This window comes from Marmota flaviventris, chromosome 14, assembly GCF_047511675.1.
Source record: "Marmota flaviventris isolate mMarFla1 chromosome 14, mMarFla1.hap1, whole genome shotgun sequence".
Lineage (NCBI taxonomy): Eukaryota > Metazoa > Chordata > Mammalia > Rodentia > Sciuridae > Marmota > Marmota flaviventris.
The window spans coordinates 40,668,209-40,695,267 of NC_092511.1; the positions used below are offsets into that span (position 1 = coordinate 40,668,209).

The 27,059-nt window shown below is 35.0% G+C and overlaps 1 protein-coding gene across 7 annotated transcripts in view; it reads right to left on the reverse strand.

The window, feature by feature from the left end:
* The window catches only part of Nrxn1 (neurexin 1), a 1,089,464-nt gene that overhangs the window by 595,878 nt on the left and 466,527 nt on the right, over positions 1-27,059 (reverse strand). For all 7 annotated transcript variants that reach the window (XM_071601560.1, XM_071601558.1, XM_071601559.1 and 4 more), the window contains one exon: positions 1,695-2,133. In XM_071601560.1, coding sequence (XP_071457661.1) covers positions 1,695-2,133 — 439 coding nt within the window. The remainder of the gene's footprint in view (positions 1-1,694; positions 2,134-27,059) is intronic.

Genomic DNA, 27,059 nt, shown 5'->3' on the forward strand with positions numbered 1-27,059 from the left:
AAAACCAAGAATTCTTTTCAGATTAATCAGAAAAAACAAAAAAGAATTCATAAATTTGCAAACTTCTCTAGAAAAGTGAGAAGACTGAGGGGGACTAACTTTCTAGAGAGTTGAATTAGAAATAGAGTTTCCAAGATACCTACAGAACAGAGCAATGGGTTCTGTCCTTCCTTCTGCTATCCCAATTCTCATATTTTCCATTTCTTAATTTTATTGCATGAGAAATATATTTCTAGAAGGGCAAAACCACAATCTTGTTCATCAATAAACATGGAGAAAAGCTTGGGTAATAGGGATACAGGAAACAGTTCGACTCTCAAGAAACCAAAGTCAATGAGTGGGAAGAGAGCTCAAGTCAGGAGGATGGAAGGAGAGGATGGCCCAGGACTTCTGCATGGCCCTTCTGAAACAGGACGGCCACCACAGATTATTGGTTATGAAAGAAGCACCAGGTGACATCTGGTGTGTAGTTCCCAAATTCGATGAATCATCAGTTATCTGGAAAGCTTTTTAGAAATATCGAATCCACTCTGTCATTGTAGACTCCCCCATCACTGGGTTTGAATGGAGTCTTTTCCAACTTTGATTTACAGATGAAGAAACCCAGGCCCATTAAAAATGCCTTAGCCAAGCTTACATTGCTATTTAGAAGAAAATACAGAGTAGAGTTTTAATATTTAAGCAAATGAGAGAGTTGGGGAAAAGGGAGCAGGGCAGTATATAGATATAAATTCAGATAACTTCTATGATAATGTAATTTGATGTAAAAATTAGAAGAATGATAAGGGCACTGGGTGAAGAGCTTAAAAGAAATATTTTCTAGTTGTAAACTGCAAACAGATATTTTGTCTCTTTCTTTCTTCTCTACCTTTCTTCTTCTTTTCCTCCTTTTCTCCTTCCCATCTTTCCTCTTCTTTATCAGGATTACCACAAAGGTCCTTTCCTCTGCCTGGATGATCTCCCTTTAAAGTGCATACTCTTAAACTCTATTCTCCCTAAGCAACTACCTAATTTTTCAGTATAAATTATTGCAGGGAAATTTTCTCTGCTACTCTTTACCTTCTTAGAGAAATAAGAGGAAATGGAAGGAAGCCAGAGGAACAAATACATAGTGGGAGAATTTCAAAGGTCCAAAGGAAAGGTATTTGAAAGGCAGCAGAGCTCTGAACACTAGTAGATTAAAGCATTTTCAATATTATAGATCCTCTTAGGATAAAAGTGTGTTGTTCCAAAGTAAGGATTTTATGTGTGGATCACTCCAATATTTTGGTATTTCATGTTTGCCAGAACCTGTACCTCCAGATGTCCAATGACATGAGATGTAGTTGAGAATACAAGAACCCTGAAATTTGTCATTTGCCAAATTCAAGATTAGATTTCTTGTAAAAATCGGCAGTTGATTATCCAACAAATTTTCACTTACGAAACTATTCTAGAAGCCATTTAAGCATTTGGGTTTTGATGTGCAACTATGATGATTAATTAGTTCCTTATGATTTTTATATTATGTAAAAGAGAAACAATAAGACCATTTCCTTTATGAGAGAGAGAGAGAGAGAGAGAGAGAGAGAGAGAGAGAGAGAGAGAGAGAGATCCATGAAATCTTTCCTATGTCTTAGTTTTAATTTTCAAGTATGTCAGGGGTTTGGTGGGATGTTTCAGCAGATAAACAGCATAGAAAAGTGATAAATTACCTGACCGTCCATCTCTCTGGAAGTCTACATGATACCATTCTCCATCATTCACTTTCTTCTGCAGGGCTTTTATTTTTATGGTACCTGACCCCATGTCCAGGAGGAGGTAGAGGTGGCCATCCAGCATCTCAATGGCAAAGAAGTCAACCTTTATCATCTGTGGGTGCTTGGCATCTTTTTGATGTCTTGGCTTGCCATGACTGAATAAAATGAGGCCATTTGGCTCTGTTGTACGGAAATCAAAGGATATGGAGCCTGTTTTCTTTGCATTCCATTTAGGCAAAGAGATAAAAGACTCTGGAGTTTCAAAAGTGATTGGGTCCAAAGTTGCGACATTTTCACATTTAAATGCCACCACTCCATGGATCTTCATCTTGGGATCTCCTTGCTTGGCAAGTCGAGATAATTCCAGCCTTACATCATTATTTTTATATACAACCTGTGGGTAAAGAATAGCAGTGAGAAACTAAATTTCATATTTTAATATCTGGAACTTGTTATTAGCTCATGTAATTTGCAAGTAGATCATAAAAAAGCACAAAATGTTAGTTAATTCTGTTGTGTAAATGAGTCTTTTTTCAAATAAATAAAATTCAAGTATCAACTCATTAAATATAAACTTAATTCAGATACTGTATGTGTGGGCGTAGGCACATAGACTGCCTAAAATAGTTAAATAAATGTGCAAATACATTTAAATAAATTTGCAATATTTCAATAAACACTTAAATTTATTAAAGGTAGTTGTTTTACTAGTTGGATATTATACTTTTAAAATTAAATATGTGTATTTAGGTTATTCAGATTTTCCATCACTGAACTATTTGAAGTAGGATTTAAAAAATATATATATACTTGTCCTCTAAAATATAGGAACCCGTCTAAAGTCTATATATTAATGGTGCATATTTACTTTGTATAAAAATCAAAAAAGTTGAGATGTTAAGTGGCCTGAAATTTCTGAGAAAATCCATAATGTGTAACTAAGATGCAAACATTCTTTGTTGTCCATCCATGCATTGATAGCTGATACTGTTAGGTAACATGGACCGTGATATATGGAATGTCATGTTTACTATAAATCTATCCAACACAAGTTCTCCTCCTGTTTTGTTTTACTTTTAATTTCTTTAAATGCCAAGTAAAGGTTTTCTTATATGCTCATTTTCTGAGGCACTTCATCTAAAGTGACTAGATAGTACTGAATGCTTGATGATAGTCCTAGGGTTTTATGAAAATCTAAATAAGACATTGGGTAAATTCACTGGCAGGGCTCATAACATCATGCCTCTGCTATCACATCAGATTTACTAAATTTATAGGTATTTTTACATACAGAAAACGAGAATATCATATCCTTTCTTTACCAAATGAATATAATAGACAATCACATTTCTAAAATACATAGCCCATATTGACTTCAGGATGAATTATTTATGTCAAGATAACTTGAAATTATTTTAAGGTACTGAAAATTTTCACACAGTCAATGTTCCTGTGAATAAATAAATGAATTTATCCAAATTTAAAAATGTATTTATCTAACAGGAAAAATAAAACTGCCTGTATCTGATTGACTAATGCTATGATGTCAACCAAATCAACACAGTGGTGTGTTTTTTGAACCTGTGGTCAATTGAATGAACAAAGAGATGAATTTTTTAGCTCACCCCGGTGAACTTCCTATTATGATTTGTGAGTGGAAGCTTTATTTCTCAGAGTGATTAAGAGGACAGCTCTGGAACTGGGATCCTTGAGTTTAAGTTCTGACTCCAGCATTACCCAAAAGTATGATCTCTCAAACCTGGGTTTTCCTCCTTAAAGGGAACTAACACTATGCAGGATGATTATAACAATTACATAAGAAAATACATGTAATTGAGAAAATCACTTAAAGGCCATCAATCCAACACATTGTAAGTTTTCTATAAATTTCAACCACATGGAACTACATGATCATGTATATCATTGCTTAATCATAGTCTAATAGAGGTGTCGGTTCTAAAGTTATCTATTTTAGGAAAATGTTTGGAAAATAGGCCTGCATTATATAATTGGTTTTTATACTTGATTTGCATCAAATAAATGGCTCATCTTTCCAGTGCTGAGCCTGTGGTTTCAATTTTTCTTAATCTTGAAGGATTATTGTAAAGAAGATGATATCTTTTATTCTTTGAATAAATATGTACAATGACTTAACAAGCATCCATTGACAACAGAAGAAAAGAAAATGAACTTAAGCAATAACAAAAAAGGAATTACATTAATTCTTAAGAATACTGTCTTGAAGAGAGAGAAGAGCTATTAAGCCTGGGGAAAGTTGATTTAGGACTGCCTTTCTCTGGAGATCTTTAAAAGTGGAAAAAATACTTTTCATGGATGATTTTTCAAGTTATAACCTCTTACCATGACTTCCATGCTATCCAAGCCTATAATTTTTTTCCATGTTTCCTGGTGGTTTATATTTTAATATTTGCAGAGCCTTTGGACAGAGATATTAATAAAGAATGCATATTTTCTAATCCAAAGGATGCAAATGCTTCTGCTGATCAATGCTAATATGCTATTCATGCAGTTAAACCACCTTTATAGAACTGGGAGTTTCTGACATGATAAAGTAGGTATGTGGCTAGATATATTTTCTCATTAATCTAACATCAGTCACTACAAAGTTGAAGGATGTGGGGTTAGGACAACTGTGAATAGAGTCAGTCAGAGATTTATCATCTTATGAGTGAATTGGGTGTCTTGGTGATGAGATTCAGGTAGATGTAGGGAAAAGTAAGGCTATTACCCTTGGTCATATTAATTAGGATTAGCAATGTAATCCTCCCTCACCAACTCTCCCCCCCCAAATAAATCTCCACCAGAATCTATGATTTATGTAGGTAGGAACCTTGGGTGACCAAGATCAGTAGTTGGCACAGAGAAGACAGTAAATATTTGTTAAGAGTTGAATAACATGCTTACTTTACTTTCTAAACCTATTTCTCTGATTACAGGCAAATAATAATAATAAAAATATGACAGGATGCAGTATTGGGAACTAATCTCACAACTTAATTATTAACTCTTATCTCTTTCTCTAGGAGAATGTGAAAATGCCTGGGCATATCCACTTCCCAAATGATAAATTGCCTATACATGGGGTAATCTCATGTTCAAATTCATTTTGTGGGGTCTGAATTACTTTTACAGTGACTAACACCTGGGTTAGACCTCTCCAGAGGTGAAATCATTTTCTGAGAAGAATAATCTTGAGGAGAAGCAAAATGTGTATTTTTTTCCTACCCATTTTTGTATTCATTGAAAGCCTACTCTAGAAAACAGAAGCAATTTTGGATAGATAGGCATATAGTTCTCAATTGACACTACTTCATCTGACCCAGATTTCATAATTACTCTTCTTTTCTAAAGTTAGACTTACTCTTAAAATGACCTGAATCTAGTTCAATTAGAATAATGAGTAGCTGTGAGTCTTCTGAATATTTCTGAAATCCATGTGTAAGCTATTTTTGCTTCCAACATTGTAGTATTCAATCATGAGATTACTTTATACTTATTCATACATTTTTTTTCTTATTCATGTAGAAAGTCACAATTTAAGTTTCACTCTTGAACAAATTTATCTATAGTCTAACGACACAGCCATTGGTAATATTATTGCATGCTCATTTGGATCTGCTTATAGAATCAAGGTTTCTTCTGGGATAATTGATTTTTTTAAAAGCAATTCTAAAATGTTTAATTTCACTTCCATGCTTCAAGGACTTCCATCATAAGTATGAAAGGAATAGAGACATAAAATGTGCTTTCAGTTTTTCAACATTTATTGGTTTTTGTTTTTCAGTTTTTGTTTTCAGCCACCATAAAATTTTCAACATATTGTCATGACGGTTTGTTTCCTTTTCCTCCAACATTTGTTAAGACTTTGAAAATGTCACTTCAACTTTGACAGGCAAGAATGAGAAGAGGAAGTAACTGGTTGGGTTTCTACTCTCCTAGGTTAGACATTTGAGAGAGACACTCACTGACTATCATTCTTAATGTTGCTAATAGCCCTGAAAACAGGACAATATGCAGGACAAACAAGAGAGTTAAAGGATACAAGTGACCAGTTTGACAGTCTATATGTAAACTTGGTTTAATTTGAACACTAATCATCTAAGCCAAATTGCCCAATCCCTGTACTTCTCAGTTTCCTAGTTTCTAAAACTGACATCTAAAAAGGATAGGTGTGTCCAAACAATGAATTCTTGAGCTTATTTTCCCATAAACCATGTGCTATGAGGTAGAGGTAAAAGCCTCTGTTGTTCTTTTTCTTTATCTGACTTTTTCCAGTTTTGGTTTTGGATGGCAGTATATTATTCTCTAATTTGAGATATATTGAAACACTAATCCATAAAGAAAGAGAATGCCCATTGCATCTCCAGGTTCATAGATATGTCTGGAGGATTACATCTCTCTAAGGTTTGTGCAGATGGTATATATATTATAATATAATAATATTATATATTACATCTTTCTAAGGTTTGTGCACTAGTGGCTGATGGACAAGGCTATTCCCAAAGAGTAGGAGTTCACAAAATAAGTATTTCAGTGAGAAAACATTTGCCACTCAGATTATGATTTTTAAAAAATAAAGATATGCAGCAGTCTAGAAATTCCAGTGAGGTTTTTGAATTAATTAACACCCATTGATCCAGGCTTTTCATAGGTTAACTGTGATAGGCCATGGGATGGTGAAATGAGTACTAAATTTAGAGTCAAGGATCCATGCAGATATTCAGACTTATTATGAACCTCCCTGTGATAGCATGAATGGCTCATTTTAATCTGTCTTGGTTTCTCTCTTCTTTACTTGGAAATGATAACAAATAAAGGCTAAGGATCAGTTTCTCAAGTCAGATTTCAGAGAGAATGCTAGCTTATCTATTTGCAAACCTGTGACCTTATACAAGTTTCCTCAACCTTGCCAAGGCTCAGAATTTTACCCGTAAAATAGGATGATAATATTGACCACAGTAGGGTTACTGGAAATAATAAGTTGTATTTCAATTAAAGTGCAAGGATGGAGGACCTGGCACAGAGTAAACAACCCAGCAAATATTAGCTGCTTTTATTAATGTTATTATTGTTACAAAAGATAATGCTATCATTCTTATATTGAATTAAGGGAACTGCATAATCTAATTGTCTTAACAAGGATGACAGTTAACAAGGCTAACAGTTGATTGTTAAAGGAATTATAGTGATGAGATCTGCAGAGCAGTTTGAGGTACACCATGGACATTCTCTGTAAAGTTCCTTTCTCTAGGAACACATGCACATTGTAGGCACATCATACTGGGAGTTTCTTTTCTCTCATGAGCTGGTTTCTGTGCCATATAACAACAATAAAACCTGCCAACAATATTAAAACCACTTACTATAAGAATCAGTAAGATCTATCAGTTCATTATCTATCAGATCCTGTTACAAGAGTTTTGTATGTATTAAGGTGTTATTACATTATTCCATTTTATCAAAAAATATGTGGAGGCACAAATAGAGAATATATTTCATCATGACGATTTATAATACTGTTTGAATAGCTAACAATGCAAATTTAAAATTGTTTCAGCTGGAAATGTCACTTAGCATTTGATAGCAGTTACTAAGTAAGATTTACAACTATTTGCAAACATGCAAAAAGGATGACCTTGCTCTGAGTTACAAGCTTTGTTCCAAAAAACTCATTATTGTTCCTTCCATCTGTCCTCTTTAAAATATCTCTAAGTGAATCAAATATCACAATTAAGCAGAGGAATTTATCATGTGCCTATCAATTAAAATGTCTCTTGAAGTCCTGTTTAAGAGAGGCTATTTGTCTATTTCCACAAGATCATGTAGTTTTTTTTTTAAATGTTTATTTTTTAGTTGTAGACAGACACAATATCTTTGTTTTATTTATTTATATGTGGTGCTGAGGATTGAACCCAGGGCCTCACACGTGCTAGGCGAGTGCTCTACCGCTGAGCCACAACCCCAGCCCCATCATGTAGGTTTTTTTTAACTAGGCATATCACCTAGGATGTTAAAGATATGTCCTACGGTTTTACGGGGTTTAAGACTTATTTAAGGGGACTGCTTCTTTAGTTTTTATTTTTGCTTGTTTGATATACACTTAATAACTTAGCTCTATTAAGATCAAGTGAAAATATTTTTTCAAATGGCTGAATTCAACTTTTTTCTTCCATCTGTAATCTTTCTAGCCATCATCTTTTTGCAGCAGTGCATTTGTTTCAAAATAAGATGAAAAGCAAACTTATAAAAGTATAAGGGATATTCCAACAAGTAATTTGAGCAGATAAATTGTATTTGTTTTGGCATGACCTAAGGAACAACTCAGAAAAGGAAATAAAATGTATTTCAACTTTCATCTCAATAGCATTAACTTATTAATTATTTTGAAATTATTTTTCAATGGCTGACATGTTCAATTCAGTTGATAAGCACTTGTTAGGCACATACTAACACAGTGCTTACAAAAATGCAATTTTAACTACTCCCTTATGCATATGTCCAATCCAGGTACATATGGCCCATTGAGAATAGAACAATTTAGTTTCTTTTAAATACTTTATATATATATATATATATATATATATATATATATATATATATATATATATACATGTATATATATATGCAATATTTAGTAAACTATGTGTGGTACACAGAGTTTACATATTACCATATATAAATGTGTTTATACATATGTCAAACCTGATGACACTGATGTCTATAAAATATGCAAATATTATAATATATGGTGTATCTCTCAATAGATAAATATATAATAAGATATAATGTATACTATATATAGCAAATGTAAGTATATAAAAATAATATTTGATAATCCAAAAAATTAGAGAGACCTTGACTCAAATATTCACATGGTCTTACAATGTATCACAAATGTCTTAGATTAAAAGCACATTTTTGCACTTGTATGGTTTGCACAATCTACAGGTAGAAAGAGCTATAGCCAAAAAAAAATTTAATTAAAAAAAAACCAGATTATTATTTTATGATTAAATGGAGGTAGAAAATGAAACATTTTGCTCAATGTTTATGCCACCCTGAAGAGATTAGTATAAAAGCAAAGTAGAGGCAGGTGCTCACTTTTTATTTTTCCTTCAAATCATAGCACTCATTGTTGTCCTGTTTCCCACCTAAGATCAAGTTTCTTAGGCCATTCACTTTCTTATACAAAGGGTCAAGCAAAGAATCTGCTTCCAGTAAATACACAGGAAAAGTTGAACTTAACTGACAAGGGGCCAGCCTGGTTTTAGCTTTTCTGGGAATTTCACACCACAGAAGTTTTCATCTGTAGTTGGAAGTCCCCAGCTGAGGCAGGCACACACCTAGTGCACTGCATACTCTGTGGAGTGGACCAGAAAGTGGTAGGGACAGGGGGAAAGTACAGAAAGTGTAAGCCCCATACAAAGCAGCCTAATATGTTTTCAAAACCATGCTTATCATTGCAGCAATTTTTAGGAGAAGCATATGATGAAATTTGAAGACAAGAGGGTTTTGTGGGGGAGAGGAGTTGGTTTTCCCTCTAACTTAATTGTATTCAGAGATCATGTGCAGATGAAAATCTTCAATTAAATATGTCACTTTCCCCAACCAAAAAATAACAAATCTAGTAATAGAATATAATAAATTATATTAACATAATTTCTCAACAAAGGCATGTGACATTTAATGTGAAACCAAAAATTACTTAAAAGTTAGAGCTTAAAAAATATTTTTTGTGCAATGCGAGAAAGAAATATATTTTGTTAGTCTCAGTTAAACCTGACCAAAAACATCCTATTCATAAAATAAAGAAAAGGAAAAGAAAATCCCTTTTTGCCTTGACCTTCCCTCTTTCCAATGAGCTGCCTAAAGTTATCTAGACAACATCGGATGGCATCTACTAAAAGTTAACAATGGTGGTTAAAAGACTGAATTGACCTTAGGTCAACAGCTCTATTTTATGAAGCCTTCAGAGGCATGTGGGTATGTAGTAAAAGAACTTGAGTTTCATTAAACAGCAAAATCTATTTTTCTCATATTAATAATTCTTTAATGTCTTTCAGGAAAAAAATAATGGAAAATCAGCCATAGATTACAGTAATATGAGATTTGAGATGCAAACTGCAAACTGGATTAATTCTCTTATTTTCAGATGAGAAAACTGAGCCGGGGAATCTAAGGGACTCTCCAAGTTGCTGTTACTTGTCAGATCTTTGATCAGGAACAAGTAATGGGGACTTCAGTGTTTTTCTTGCTTTCATTTGTTTTTTCTCTTCTCTTTTCTTCTTACTCTCCCTCTCTCTCCCTCCCTTCCTTTCTTTCCCTTTTGCAATGAGCTATTTCTATCATAGGCTCTGGGGTTTTGAGAGACCCTTGAGTAATTACAAATAAAGAGTAGTCCTGGTTTCATCTACATTGCAGAAAGGGAATCACAGAGGGAACCAGAATTCATTTAAAGGCAATTCCAATTTTAAAGCTGTGTTAGTTTCCACAATAAAATGATGCTCAAATATGAAAATGCAAGTCTTGAGTACAAAAAATCCTTGAAGTAATCCCCCCATGGATTGTATTTATTATACTGAATAAGTTACTAGGAGGGATAAACTGTGGTTTACTGTTATTTTGAAAACAAGCGATAAAGATATTTTTTGGCATTGGTCTTTGGTGATCTTGAAGAATGTAACACATCATAAATTAGGGTTTAAAGCCTAATTCTAGGGGCTGGGGTTGTAGCTCAGTGGTAGAACTCTTGCCTAGCATGTATGTGTGAGGCACTAGGTTCAATTCTCAGCACCACATAAAAATAAATAAATAAAATAAAGGTATTGTGTCCTAACACACACACACACACACACACATATACACACACACATAAATTCCAAGTCAGCAGATTCTACTGATAAGGACAATACATATTTGTTGTTCAGAAGACTTCTTTACTCTTCAGCAAGTCTTAATGAAGGAAAAATAGCCACTATTATTATTTATTTTTTAAAGTAAACTATCTTCATATGAACCAAGAATGAGATGATAATAACAAAATAGTGACATCAGACATCATGTTTAGATTAACCAGTAAATATTCTTTTGTCCAGAAATGTCTTCTACCACCTAATTTTACTTTTTTCCTAAGGAGGTGGTCATTAGTATAAAATATAAAACTTAATTTATGTATATCTATGCAGTGTATGTGTATATTTATACATATATGTATTCTGTATATATACACATATATTTATAAATTATAAATAAACTACCATTCACTATGCAGAACATCTTTTCCTGTGAATTGCAATCACACAGTGCTTGCTTGGCTATACCAGAGTTATAACAGCTTCATGTATTACTACTTTTTCATCATGTTCATCACTCCTAAGTGTAGAAAGTTCTTCCCCAAGAGAGATTTGATAAAAATATTATTTCCATGTAAAATATTTATTACTTGATTATAAGCATTTGCATCTGTGTGTATGTATAACTTTTTAGTGCATTTGAAAATATTTTATTCTCTGATTAAGGTGAAAAATCCAAATTGTTCCACCTAAATGGTTACTTATTTGAACCACTACAATATTTTTGATATTTTCCATAGATTTTTAAAACTATCACATGTTTAATTCTTACATATAAAAGGATGTATAAGTACTCTCTTTGGTTTTGTTGACCTATTTTCTCTTTGATTCGTTTTCACTTCACGTATGTAATTATCATAGCTTCATAATATGTTTTAATATAGGAAGCCCCTTCCAACCAAGTGATTTAGATTAGTTATTTTATAATGTTTATACATCATATCACATAGAGGTTTTTGTTTTCTAGATGGATAAGATAATATATTTAACAGAAGTATTCAAGTTGTTCTGATATAGCTTTCCAAAATATGGGAATTTATACATTCAAATTCACTTAGCAGTATTTTTGAGGCCAGGTGTGGTGGCATACATCTGTAATCTCAGCAGTTCAGGAGGCTGAGACAAGAGGGTCATGAGTTCAAAGCCAGCCTCAGCAATGGTGAGGCACTAAGCAACTCAGTAAGATCCTGTCTCTAAATAAAATACAAAATAGAGCTGGGGATGTGGCTGGGGATGTGGCTGAGCACCTCTGAGTTCAATCCCTGGTACAAAAAAAAAAGTGCTTTTGAATAGTGAAAGGAAATTCTATCATGCTTAGAATTATATTCTGTTATAATTATTGGTACAGTGATGATAATCTACAAAAAAGCATGATTTTGATTGTGACCTATCACAGAATCTAGTCTCAAGCTAGAAAATATTTTATTAGTTGGAGGATAGATATACAACTAGAGAGAGAAATAAAATCAGGGATTAAAAAACCTGAAAACAAACAACAAACAATGCAGTTTTATTCATAAAGCCCTGGCAGAGTTTTTTGCATTCATGTTCTTGGGAGCAATTTGCCAGTACATTGGAGATATTTGTTAGATGGGGTAAATAACTTCTCTTTAATTGCAGTTCTCTTTAGGAGGTAAGGTCACCTGTCAAGGTCACACAGGGAGTTCAGTTCAGAGTAGTAAATAGTGGACAAGACAGAAACCAAATGCCTGTCACCAGGGCCTAGAACAGCCTATTTAATTTGTTGGTTTTCTTTCAATGGGACTGTTTTTATGAGGGTCATCAGCAATAAAAACTATAGGACTATTATTCCTCCTCAACCTGAAGCCTCAGGAGCTGGTTATCCAATCTGTGGATTACCCAGGTTGCATGAATTCCCTTTCTCTCCCTGGCCCTCTGCCTGTTCCATTCAACCATACCTCTGCCTGAGAGCCCCCAAAGGCAACAGCAGAAGCTGACCTTTAAAGACAGCCAATGCTGCTGTTTTCAGCAGCTACAATAAAAAGATTTTGCAAGGTAGACTTGTTCCTAAGAAGTTGTGTTCAAATCTGCTCTTTAATATTATTCTACAAGTAAAATGCAAGGTGTGTGTGTGTGTGTGTGTGTGTGTGTGTGTGTGTGTGTGTGTTTCATATTCAAACAGTCCTAGGTTTGCCTGCTCTGCTACTTAATTGGTTACACTGCTGCCTTGGGCAAATTCCAAGTAGTTTCCCTCTTTATCAAAGGAGGTTATTAATACTCTATTTTGCAGTATTAAGTGTAAAGAGTAAGCATATTACTATTATAATCTCAAATGTGTAAGTTCTTAAATGTTAAGGTTTTAAATGTGTAAGAGCGGAGTGTTTCTTATTTACATATATGACTGCTTTTCTGTAAAGCAATTAAGCATTTCATAATTAATCACCTTCGAATGCTAATGTTCACATGAACACTTTCTGAATTTCTTAACTCTTACACCTTGTGAAGTCTACATTTTAAAAGACTTCATCAACTAAACAAATAATATATGTTAAGGAATACTTAAGTTGTTCATTTAAAATTCATCAAGGGCATCTAAATGACAAAATGGGGTAGCCTCTCTAATAGCACTGAGTTGACAAATTATACCCTGATATAAATATATGTTTTACTTAGCTTGTACCAAAAGGAGTAAATATGTGATTTTTTTCTAGGTTTGTTGAAAATTTGAGCACAATAACTTTAAAAATCCTAAAACGAATAGAGACCCCAGGTTGCAAACAGTTATTTTTCAATTATGATTGCTAAGTACTGGGATATTTCTTTTTAATGTATTCTTTAATTACTTCCTTTGGAAGGTCCCAAGTGCTTCAGATGTTGGATGGGTTGTGCCTTTTGCCAGGGGTTGCTTAGTTAACTGTTTGTTTAATGAATGGGGTTTTATGTGCAGCTGAATTTCTCATGGCACATGTTAGGAAATTCTTGGCAGCATTTAAATTGGAGAACTGAGAAACATATTGGCTCTCCGGAAGCTCAATCGGCTCCCAGGCAGGAGCAGAGCTTTTGCCAAGGAATTTCACTAAAATAAAAAATCCAAAGACCAAACTCTCACACAATTCAAGGAAAACTGACTCGTGTCTGGATTACATGAATGCTGGTTTCAGATATCTTAGGTAGCCCAAGAAGGTGAAGAATAGGAAGAAGAAAGGACTTTACAACTTCAGGAGAGTAGCAGGTGTGGGATCTCCTTGCCTGGAAGATAACAGTGTCCATGTCCTGCCTGTTCAGCAAACTCAACTAGGTGCTAAGAGAAAACAAAACCATCTCAAGCAGCCTCGTGTTTCTTCTTTCTGGAGATCCATGTTTATAAGTTCCTGAAAGATGCAATCATTTTTTTTTCTTTCAATTTAAAGATAATAAGTAATTGAAAATTTTTAGAATGGCCCTAGCAGTTACTGAGCATCCTAGACCAAATATGCAAATGGCTACATTTTTTCCACTGGTCTGGCCAAAAACTTAATCACTCTATAAGCATTAGTTACCAGGTACATTTTCTCTGAGGACAGAGAACAGGAAAACTCCCCTGCCATGTCATCTGAGTACCAAAAAGTCCTAAAGCTAATAAACAAAAACATTTCCCTCTTAGTGATACTATACCGTGAGGAAGGAACCAGATATTTTTGAAATTACACATTAGCTTGAGATGACAATACAGATGAGAATAGAAGTTTCTGTCAGCAATTTAAGATGAATAGCAGAAGCTGACTTGTCACTATATATGCTACTTGTTCCAATGTGGAATAAAAGGCCATTTACAGTCATCTCTACACAGTAAAACTGTCATCAGATATTTTCCTCAATACTTTGCATTCAACCAGCCCATGACCCAATCCCTCTCTTCTCTAGAAGAGCAGTTTCCTAAGTCTGCTTTCTTTCTTCTCTACTGAATGCAGCTGCTTTTGCTACTGACTTACTGAAGGCTCCCTGAATTTGGGGGGGAACTGGTGGCTTGGCTGGCCCACTGGGTTACTATCTGTTTGGTGTCATCCTCTTGCTTTGTTAGTAAGTGGAGATGCTGATCTGATGCTATGCTGGCCACCTCTCAGATGTCTACATAGACAGGTGTTCCCACTTCAGACCTAGCCACTTGGCTGTCATCTGTCCTGGACTTGTACAGAGCAAATTCTCAGCACGTTAGTTGGGGTTGGCCACTTATGCTCACTTTGCCCGTAATTGCCCTTGATTAGCTTGCCCTTGATTATGTTGCTTGATATAATATTAATATAAGTCCATAGGGCACCTAAAACCAACCACCAAGCATCTGCTATGTGCCCCATGCTTTTTGAGCTGCATTACATAAACTCACTTATCCCTCACAGTAGTCTTATGAAGTGAGCATTTCTATTCCCATACTAAGGCTCAGAAAGTTCAAATATCTTATCCAAATTACACATATGCAGGGATAAATATGCAGGGATCCAACTCAGAATTTGTCTAATCTGATTCCAAACTCATAGACGCAGTTTTTATTTCATGTTCTCCAACACTCCAAGGGATATTGGCTGAGCTCCTATTTATTCAGTGAGCCCTGATTTATGGCACATTTTCTCAACCCCATCATTGTGCCTTTATTATATGTAACTAAAGAGACACCTTATTCCTTTTATTTCTATTCTCTTTCTCCTACAAGTAGCTCAACAGAACAGATGTATTTCTTTTAACAACTGGTGGTTAAAAAAAAATCCTCTTAATTCCCATCCCATTTTCCCTCCCTTGATTTCAGGGTAACTGTTACTCTTGTGGCAATCCCATGACCCTCTGACTCAGTGTCACCCTTACTTTGTGCTCATTTCATTCTTAGAACCAAATTATCAAGTCATGTTTCCAAGGGAGTACAAAATTTGTTTTGAATTTTCAGAATTCCTAAGACTAAAATAATTCTAAGTTACCTTATAACTGGAAAATAGAGAACCAGATTTAGCATTAGTAGGAATGACATTCTAAGAGTCAGTTTGCAGAAGTCTATCTTTAGACTTGGCTGCTTTAGCTTCCTCTAATTAGTGAGACAATAGAGATGCTCCAACTGCATGCAGATTGGAGACATTTTGGTTTTTTTTTCACTATAACTGGTGAAATCCAATACTGCAGGCTCAGGAATGGGGTGAAGTGGGTGAGGTATTTACTTTGGGTACAAAATATAAAGGGGGGCAGATACTGAAATCTCAGTAATCAAAACAGATAATATTTCAATGCAATATTTTAAATACTTAATGTAAAAAAATCCATAATAAACAAACTATTTACATTTTAAATAGAAGTAGGATCATTATTATTGATTTTTTCTTTTTTTAAAAATTTTTTCCTTCAGATTTTTCTAGGTCTTGGCACAGCATAGCAATACAATATTTTTCTAGAATTGAAGAATACAATTTGACCGATCTGTTGGAAATGCATTTGATATAACAAGTGTTAGTAACTAGTAGTTTTTGGGGAAAATGTCATCACTAGATATCAATAAAATTAGAACTAAATTCACTATTAATGTTTAACCTGTACTAATCTTAAATAAAACCATTTTTATCCAAAGAATAATAATGGCCAACCTGAGTGTTTCATCAGACAGATAACAGGGTTTTAAGCATTTTGCTCATTTAATCTGTGTGATATAGGACCAGTGTCCTGTTGCAGAATTTCCCAGAGCACATTCTGTAGATACTGTGTCTTGGAGCTGTGTGACACAGACACTCTGAGAAAATTGGGGACCCTGTTTTACAGGTGACGGAACTGAGTCCATATAGTAAGCAGCAGAACAAAGTCTCAAACCCAAGCAGTCTGGATCCTGGATAATTACTCTAACCATACAATAGAAGCCCACTATGTCCCTCAAAGAACACGTAGTCTCACCTTATTTCTATCTTAACCCACACCTTAGCCCCACAACACAGTTAACTTTTCATAATAATGACTCCAAGAATAAAGAGTCTGGCATTAACTTTTACATAAATTAGTCAAAATTGCAAGGCAGAGCGAGAGCGAGAGCGAGAGCGAGAGAGAGAGAGAGAGAGAGAGAGAGAGAGAGAGATCCAAGGAGGGAAGTTGGGGGAGAGATCATATTCAGTGGCTTGCTGTTGAAATCACCTTAAGTCACTCATATTGGCCTAAGAACACCAATAAATCTCTGACATTTTTCAGTCTATAGGACAAATGTAAAAACTAGACCACCTTAGTTTTTTTTTTTTTTACAAAATCTTGATGAATAAATAAAAGCTGATTAAGTAGTTCATAGTCCCTGGAAGTTCAATGGATCCAGCCTCTTGCCCTCAAGTACTGCTGGTGGACTAACTTCCACAGGTGTATAGATCCGTGTAATCAAAATGGAATATAATATCTACATGTTAGTTCTTTGTGCTCAATAGCACTATAATTACATTATGAAATGAGAACATTGTGATGGATTATAAAAAGAAGAATAAAGCATCCAAAATATAAAGTCTTGAGATCTCTAATAACTGGATTCTTTCAAGTAAATTCTGTTACCAAATCATGCTACTTATACACACGAGGATTTCTGATTATCTGATTTACTATTAAAGAGGAAAAAACCCCTAAATTTTAATGATCCTAATGTAGAATATTCACTATTGATGTTTGGGGGCTTATAATAATTCAGTATCAAACCAGAGATACATCACGATTAAGATAGAGCAAGCTTAGCTCTAGAAAAATGCCTCCAGAAAGGAAGAAAGGTTAGGACATGGACTGGTAGTGGAATGTTAAGGGAGGAATGAAGAGTGAGAAATCCAGAAATGAACTATACTGGGTGTTTCCATATCACTGGTAAGTAGGTTGTGCAGTTAGTCATACATTGTTAATCGAAATGTATAATCCCACTTAAAATTATTTCCTTATAAATGTGGTAAATCCAATAATCTTCTGCTCCTCCCTCCTCAGGCTAACATATAATTTAGGAAAATTATTGCTTTTTAGAGGTTCACAGATATTTTCATGCCTAGATGACTTGTTCAAGACCTCTCACCATTTTTTTTAAAGAGAGAGAGAGAGAGGAGAGAGAGAGAGAATTTTTTTTAATATTTATTTTTCAGTTTTTGGTGGACACAACATCTTTATTTTACGTGGTGCTGAGGATCGAACCTAGCACCCCACGCATGCCAGGCGAGCACGTTACCGCTTGAGCCACATCCCCAGCCCATCACCATTTTTTTTTCATATGAGTTTTTGCTGTGTTTCATTGGTGATCTGCAAAAAGCAACCCTAAATTTGGAAGCTGTGGACACATGCATCCCACCGATCACATAGGAAATGCAAATGTGTATAGAGTATAATAAGCTCCTCCATACTGGAGGAAAACCACCAAATGGACAGGCTCTACATGGTGGGAGGCCCAGCAGTATTCTTTTTATAGGGTGTTATTATTATGCTTCTATTTTAACTTTCTAACGCTGCACCCTTCAGACTGTTCATCGTATTCTGAATCTTTTTACATAAAGACTCAAAGTGCTAGTAGGGACCACAGATATGATTATTCTGATATCAAAGTGTTTTCTGGTAACTTGATTGCCAGAATGGATCAGGAAGAGGTATATAACTTAACACCTTATACAATGCTTGGTAGATGTAAATCCTTTCTTGGAAGAAGTGGTTTGGACAGTTGGCCATTAATTATAACATTCATGTGTTTTTGACCAAATCACTTGAGATCACTTGGCAAACAGACTCTTTTTGATAATCAGGTATCAAAAATGCCTATTGTAGAACAAATAATAAATTTTCAGTGGTCATGATTTTAGCTGAAAACCCATGGATCTGTTTCTAAAAGCATCTAATTGACATGAGGGAGCCTCTAAGGAACATATTAGTTAGATTATTCCAATATAAAATGCTGACCATGGTGAGGCTTAAAAGAATAGGCACCAATTTCTTCAAAAGGTAAAATAAAAATGACCATTCATAAGACCAAGTTTGCACAGGGAAGGATAATTGATCAATAATTGAGGAATCTGAAAAATTACATTGTCTTTGGATTCTGAGAAGACCGAAAAAGAAGTAGCTTCTGCATTCTTAGATACAATAGGGATAAAATTGATCAGAGGTCACACATATTTTTATCCTTTGTCCTCTCAATTCCTTATTGACCCAATGTGCTTGTGTCTAGAATTGTAAATGTTCTTGTCCCCGGATTCACCCACCCATTGAATCTTTGGCTGAACACATTTGAGAAATGTGTGCTCCTGCTCAGTTTTGAATACGAAGAGATTTGAATCCACACGGGGTCAGAAATGAGAATGTGGGGGCTGGGATTGTGGTTCAGTTGTAGAGTGCTTGCCTAGCACGTGTGAGGCACTGGGTTTGATTCTCAGCACCACATACAAATAAATAAATAAAATAAAAAAGTTCATCAAAACTAATAAAAATATTTTAAATAAATGAAAATTTACCTTTTTGTTTGAACAAGCCACAATATTTGAGAGGAAAAGTAAACATTTACAGGATTTGTACTCTTTAAAATTCAGTTATTGGGTCAGAGTTGCCCATGAATCATACTGCCAATCATAGAGCAAATAATTAAAATAACTGGAGGGAAGTTCCTGTCATCTACAAAGGAGAAAAATACTCAGGTGCTCCAGGAAGAGTTTAGAAGCAGGGAAAATTAGCTGGGTGTGTGACCCACATCTGCAATCCCAGAGTCTGAGGCAGAAGGATCACATGTTCATAGCTAGCTTCATAATTTAGAGAGGCTTTAAGCAAATTAGCAAGACCCTGTCTCAAAATTCAAAATAAAAAATGGGCTGGGGATGTAGCTCAGAGGTTGAGTGCCCCTAGGTTCATTGAAATAAAGAAAGAATGAAAAAAAGAAAGAGGGAAAGAAAATTAAAGAGAAAAGTGGGGGCAGCTGGAGTAGCTCTTCGCCCCACTGGAGCTAAGCTTAAAGACAGTGAGACCCAGGTAGGACTGGAGAATTTTGGAAATACTGGTATTAGTACCATAATCACCTGCAGAATCTGAATGCCTCTTAGAGAAGCCCTGATTATTGGCAAGGTACTCTATCTATCATGGGCCTGGGAAAAAGAGGTAGTAGTGGCAGATGAAACTTATTCTAAGGAAGCCTCAGAGATGCAAGCTAGTTTCAGAGAAATTCTTGGTTCCCCAGGTAGATCCAGGGATAGTAGGCGAATCAAGGAACTAGAATAGACTTGAAGTTCATACAAGGAACCTTCCAGAATTTTGAACCTGAAGGCAAACAAAAATCCCTAGTTCTAAAGGGCATATGCTCACACAGTGTTTAAGCCACCGGCCAGGTTATTTTCTGTTGCTCATATGTGTCAGTAGCAGATAGTTTATAAATATGATATGCCAAATTTTGCTGGCAGAATCCTTTCCAATACACTCTGGCTGAAATGATATTATCATATGGTTTTCTTTTTTTAAATCTAAGGATCTTTTAATGTTTGATCTGCCTTTTTCTACTTTTGCAAAATATACATCTTACTGTGTTCTTTCATTAACATTGACTTGTTTAGCTCATTTCTTATGAGAATGATCTTATTAATCTCAAAGTCAATGCTAACAATAATAACCACCTTTGATGATTACTGGTATGTATGAGTTAGTATGCACGACTAACATTAACACTAATTATTAACAGCAATTCTCCAATATAGATTTTATGTGTTCCCACTTTCAGACAGGATGATAAAAGTCCATAAAACTTAAGAAATTTTCCCAAAGTCCTACAGCTGGTAAAAGTTCACTCCATCATATTGCACTAAATCACAACAAATGAATTTGATCAGATGACTAGACCCTGACACCTTCTGAGGAAGTGACAGGTCTCTTAGTGTGTGGGGGGGAGTTAACTCTCATTTTCCGTGTCCATCATTTTTCCTTAGGATTATGCATTTTCTTTCTAGACAGAACATATTGGGCATTGTAGTAAGGGTCTAAGTATTGAGAAATTTCAGTTCTGCTATTCATTGTCCGAATTTGGGCAGGTACTTTTTCAATTTTGTTACCTGTTCAATCCAGATAACAGTTGTCTTATTTTTCTCTCAGTATTATAATTATTTTTAGCTTTATCTCAATTGGTATAGAATTATTGGATAATACAATTATATTAGTATACAATTGGATAATACAATATTAACTGTTTATTAATGCAAATATAACTTATATAATTATTGTATTCCTTTTTAAATTATAAATTTTAAATTATATCAGGAGCTGGGTTCAGTGACACAAAGGGAAAAGTGGGAGCAGCTGGAGTAGCTCTTCAACCCACTGGCACTAAGGTTAAAGACAGTGAAACCCAGGTAGGACTGGAGAATTTTGGAAGGACTGGTATTAGTACCGTAAACACCTGCAGAATCTGAATGTAATCCCAGCAGCTCTGGAGGCCAAGGCAGGAGGATCACAAGTTTGAAAACAGCCTGGGCAACAGAGTAAGACCCTGTCTCAAAAAAAAAAAAAAAAAAAAAGGACTTAAAAGAGATGGAGATGTAGCTCAGTGATAAAGTGCTCCTGGGTTCAATTCCCAGTACTCCCCCATCCCCAAATTATGTCAGGTATTGGGATGGTTGAGGAGGTGATGTCAATTTGTGGACTGTCAAGGGCTGGGCCAAGTGAGCCATGTTTAATGATTAAAAAGATGCAGAAGCTGGCCTCGAGGAGTTCCCAGAGTGAAGGAGGGAGTCAGGAACATACACAATTGATTGGAATTAGCCAGACAGATACAAAAATAATGTTAAGAATCTAATGTCATACACAAACCTGGGTTTTGGAAGGAGGACTTGGATGGGAAATGTCTGCATGATGGTTGTTAACTTTTAAACTGGTCTGTGAGAAATATGGATACCTTAGAAGGTATAAGGTTAGATATTAGATGATCAGAGGAAAGTTAAGCATTTCAGAGTTGCAGAATTAGACAGAATGATATTTTTATCCATATTACAAGCAAGTAAAAAGCAAGAATGAAGCAGCATCTCATTAGGGATGGGGTTCCATATGTTCAGTACTATTATTATCTCCACTTCACAAATGAAAGAAAATGAGGTCCAGAAAACATTGAGTGGCTTAGTCCTACAACAATGCCATCACAGAAATAGTAACTTGGATATTTAAACCCAGTTGTGACTCCACTTCTAGTTATCAACCAAGGTATATTATACTGCCCACTTACAAGGACAATTTGTGAACTACAAAGAAACAAAAACTGGATGCACATTGCTATAAAAGCTACTTTTGAAATAATAGATGCATTTTTCAACTGTACTGCTTTGTAATTATGCACCTAAAAGATGGCTGGCCACTAAGCCACAGACCAAGCCCAGGAAATAACTTCCCTAAAAAAAACCCTTCCACTATTTCCTGGAAGTAAGAAGACAACACATACCACAGCAGTGAATCTACAAACACATGGCATTTCCTTGACTTATGCAGAATACAATCATGTTCAATGAAGGACTAAGTGTCACCCAGGCCTTTACAGCAGTGATTCTACTCTGAATACGATGATTGGTGTAGCACACATTGATGAGTTATATGTATAGATTTGGTCTCACATCATCATAAAAGAACATGTCTTATTGGAACACCTCATAATTTGTATTGTATATTTTAAGAAGAACCTGCAGAGTTTTTCCTAGTATACATACATAGCACTTTGTTTTCAGATTTGTTTTTACCTTTAATAATAGTCTCTTTACTTCTCTTCTGTCATATCAATAAATGAACACCAAACAAGACAAACCCTCTACATATAAAAATGGCAGTAAAAGGAAGCAGTCTAAAGTGTCATCCAACCAATAAAAATTGAATAACTTGGTGGGTATCTCACATTCACTTAAATTTTCAAATAATTGTAAGAGGATGTCCTCAAACTGCTTGAGATATTGGCTTTTGTCAAGAAAAATGATCTGAAGTGAAATTTGGATATGCACCAAAAGCTTCAGTCTTCAAGGACTTTTCAATTTCCTCCAGTTTGCAAGTTTGGAAACTGAACGGTTCAGCATATCTCTAATAAAAAATCATCTCCCAAGGCTCCTTTTCTGTGCAGGCAAAATCAAATTAACTTCAAACAGAAGAGGTTAGATGCATACATAAAGGAAGTATCAAACTGTAACATCATCTTCACTCCAGCTCTCTAAGGCCTCCTAATATCTACCCAGGAGAGAAATCCAAATATTAACTTCACCCAAGATCACTCTGAAAAAAAAATCTAAAGAGAAATGTGGTTTCAAAAAGAGAATGGCACCAAATGAATTATCCCACTATGCTGTCAGGGCTTCCTGGATGATACCAGAGTTCCCTGGCTTTTTATTAAACATTTGATGACAGCCCAACACGATCCCAGTCTCCATTCTCACCCTAATTGTGCATCACTTTTGCCTTGATAGTTGGGCAGTCATTTGGATCAGAGGATCCCTGTGCTGTATCTAGAGGAGCTAAAGCATTGCTCTGTACTACCTAAGCCATGGACCACTGTGCATGCCACACAGCTCCCCACTAACCCCAGCAATGATGCATTGAACTAATATGCTCTCAGAGTGCACTTGCTTAGAAGAAAAATAGAGCAATACATCACTAAAACGCTTCAGCTTCTATGACGTATTGCCTTGTGAGATAGAAATATTTGGCAGGGGCGTGTTTTAAAGGTTTAATTTCTAATGTTCTGTATTAAATGATGTCTGTATCACCTTTTTGGTGGGTTGGAAGATAACATTTTGGTATGTTGTTATGGTTGGTCTTCGGTGCTTTTCCCTATCATGAAAAGCATTTTGACTAGAGATTACATTCAATAGGAATATTCAGTAACTGAGCTTCAACTAAGTATGACAGAATGGATGAAGAAGGCTGTGTGCAAAGCTGAGCAATCAGCCCTGAAATCTAGTCTTCAGCATGAGGCCTGGTGCTGGTTGTATCTTTCCCAGGGGGCGCCATATGGGCTGGCAGTGGGCCCTGGGCAGGGAACATGGGAGCCAGGTGGAGATATTTCCTAGAGGCAAATGTACTGTGCAGGCACCTACGTCTCTGGATCCATTCCTGTATACTCTATAATGACAGGCTCTGCATAGCTATAGTTATGTGCATCACAGAATCCTGATCTCTCCTTTTACTTTCCAATTTTATTGGATGAAAGGATGGAAAAACTTTCATAAAACTAGTAATTTACAAAGTCTAAAAATAGGTATTAGATTTATTTCTGTTCTCAGTATTTTGAATTATCTAAAATATATAGGTAAATATATATTCCATGAGGGCAGAGCTCACATCTATTTTGCCTACCATTTTTTCCCTAGTGCCAGTACCAGGCCTATAGAAAGTGTTCAATAAATATTTATTCACTGCATTAACAATCATGCTTTCCTTTTACAGTAGACCCATCTCATCATTAAATTTTTATTCAGAAACAAAACAAAATATTTTTCATATGTAACAGCCCTCTTTGGTAGTCAGAAATTAAATTGGATCTAACAGTGGTAAATAATGGCAGTTTTTATAGGAAAGGTTCTAATGTACAGAACTTGCTTAAAGTCAACCTACAAAGATGATCTCTCTTTATAAAACATATGACAGGAAGAGAGTAAGAGAAGGGGCGAGAGAAAATAATTTGATTATTATTAGTATCAGGAATAACCAGTGCATTTAAACATGATTAGAATAACTTGAAAGTATCATTTTCATACGTGTCTTTCCAGAAAAGCTTTCTTTCCTAAATAGATATACACCTATGTAGTTTATCCTGTGGAGGTGAATACAAATACAATGGTCTTTCCTCATCCTGGGGCGATATGTCCCAAGACTCCTAATGGATGCCTGAGATCACAGGTGGTACCAAACTCTATAGACTTTTTTTTTTCTGTATGTACTCACAATAAAATTTAATTTATAAATTAGTCAATGTAAGAAATTACACCTAATAGCACAATCATAACAATAAACTAAAATAAAAGCTATGTGAATGTTGTCTTTCTCATCCATCATCATCTTCTTTGGTGTATCTAAATTGCCAGCATTACTACCCTTGTACCATAATTAAGTAAAATAAAGATCACCTGAACTCAATCACTGTGCTACCATGACAGTTTATCTGATAAATGAGAGGGCTACTAGTGACTAATGGGCAGGTGATATATATAGAATGTATATAGTAAACAAAAAGGTGACTTACTCCCTGGCAGGATGCGGTAAAATGACAGAAGATTTCATCATGCTATTCAGATCAATGTGCAATTCAAAATTTATAAATCATTTATTTCTGAAATTTTCTATGTAATACTTTTGGACCATGTTTGACCATAGATGATTGAAACAGTAATCAGCAAAATCTGGTGTATTTCATTCTCAGTCATAGACTTTTTGGCTATTTTTGATAGTGTTATATATTCTGGGGGTCAAAACTAAACTAATCTGGAATGACTTTTTATATTTGCATTTCAAACTCTCAATATCCAACTATCAGGCATTCCTGATTGCCTTCCTGTCTGGTCAAAATTTTACTCTTCTTTTCCCCTCAAATCATATTGTACATCATAGGTCTCCAACATAGCCTTGATTTTAAGTGACCTGAAGAAAAGTAAACAATCTTTTACTTGTAAATTCAATAGACTTCCCTTCACTAATTATTAGACACCTAGAGACATACACCTCTCTCCAAAATACCTCCACATTTCTTTTATATATTCTATGTAAAACAGGTATAGGTTCTACATTGCAAACACTGAATTTCTGGGCATCCACCCTGGTCAGGTCAGAAAATGAGGTAAGCTCTCTTTTGAAAGCATAAAAAAATCTACTCCAGATTTTCCCAACTCACCTTTTCAATTTTTTTCATTTGCCTCCCTGTGACTTCCTTCTTTCTTCTCCCTTTTCCCCATCTCTTCTATGGTTAAGCAGCTGTTGTGTGGAACTGTAATTTATAAATGCTGTACCTATATGATGGAACTCATTACATTGCTGCTAATTCTGCCATTTTAATAATATACTCCCTGTGGTCAATAGTCCCATTTTCCCCCAAAACTTATAGCTACATTCCCACTATAACAACTATTGGTTGTACATATTCTAAACCATTATTACATTTCCTAATCTCAGCATTTTTTCACTTCAAGATTGCTCTCAGTGAGGTGCTTCACATACAGAAATCAATGAATAAGTAATGTCAGTTGATGGACAACTCTGAGAATGGTGTACAGAAATAAGAGATACAATTAGAACTTGTTTAATTTTCTCCTTGTTACCAGTACAAACAAAATATTTGGAAACCCAAATAAAATTTTGTGAATCTAGGTATATAAAATAAATCCCATGTACTATAATAGATAACGATGAGGTACACATACCCTAGTTGTTGTGGTGTGGATATGTGGTGTCCTCCAAAAACACCTGTGTTCACAAGGAAGGCTGCATCTTCCTTGTTACTCCTTCCTACATCCCCTACTTCCTGACTCCCTGAGGGGATCAACTTTCCTACACTGTGGCCTTTGTCTTGATGTATTTGACTCACCTTATGTACAGAGTAATGGAGTTGGCTGTGTATAAACTGAGACTTCTGAAATTGTGAGCCCAAAATGAACTTAACCTCTTCTAAGTTATTCTTGACAGATATTTTGGTCACAGTGACACAAAGCTGATTAACACACTAGCTTAAGATTTATCTAAAAAATTTACACTTCCAAATAAACCTGTAAGATTGATTTTGCCTTATCACCAGTGCCCAACAGCAGGCATATTGTAGTTCCTAACATTACATTATACACAGAATTCTCGTTTTTCTTTCTTCTAAATAAATATTTAGCTGAAGAATATTAATAAGCAGTTATCCAGCCAGAGACCAAATTGAACATTATATAAAAATACCATAAATGGGAATATTCAGGGCATCTTAACTATTGCTATAACTGACAGCTTAGAACTTAAACAAATTCAGCTACAGTATATCTAGTCATGGTAATAGTATCTGAATTACCTATATCATTCATTTTATATATATAATATATATATATATATATATATATATATATATATGCATATGCAGATAGATAGGTAGAATCTCATATGGTGTGTCAACACATACTATATAATACCAATAGTGTACCTTGTTCAATAGTATGTCTTTCTGAGGAAAAAAAATAAATTAAGTAGTGGAGAATAGTGGTATTTCTACTGGAAAGCCTGAGTTTGGGGCATAGGGAAAAGACTGTTAAAACAGGCAGTAATTGATAAGCTCATCCATAGTACAATAATAAGAGTAACTATATCTGTGTATATATACATACTATGGTCTGAATTCTTTAAATCATATTTAAATATAGATTAAAAGTTAAGAAAATTGACCTCTAAACTGAGCATGAAAGACAGTATGTATTCTTAAGCTTAAACAACCATTAGATGCTAACATTCTGTGCAGTCTACCCCATGGCAAGTTGAGAGAGAATATATTGTGAGAAAAACAATCGCCCTGAACATCTTCCAT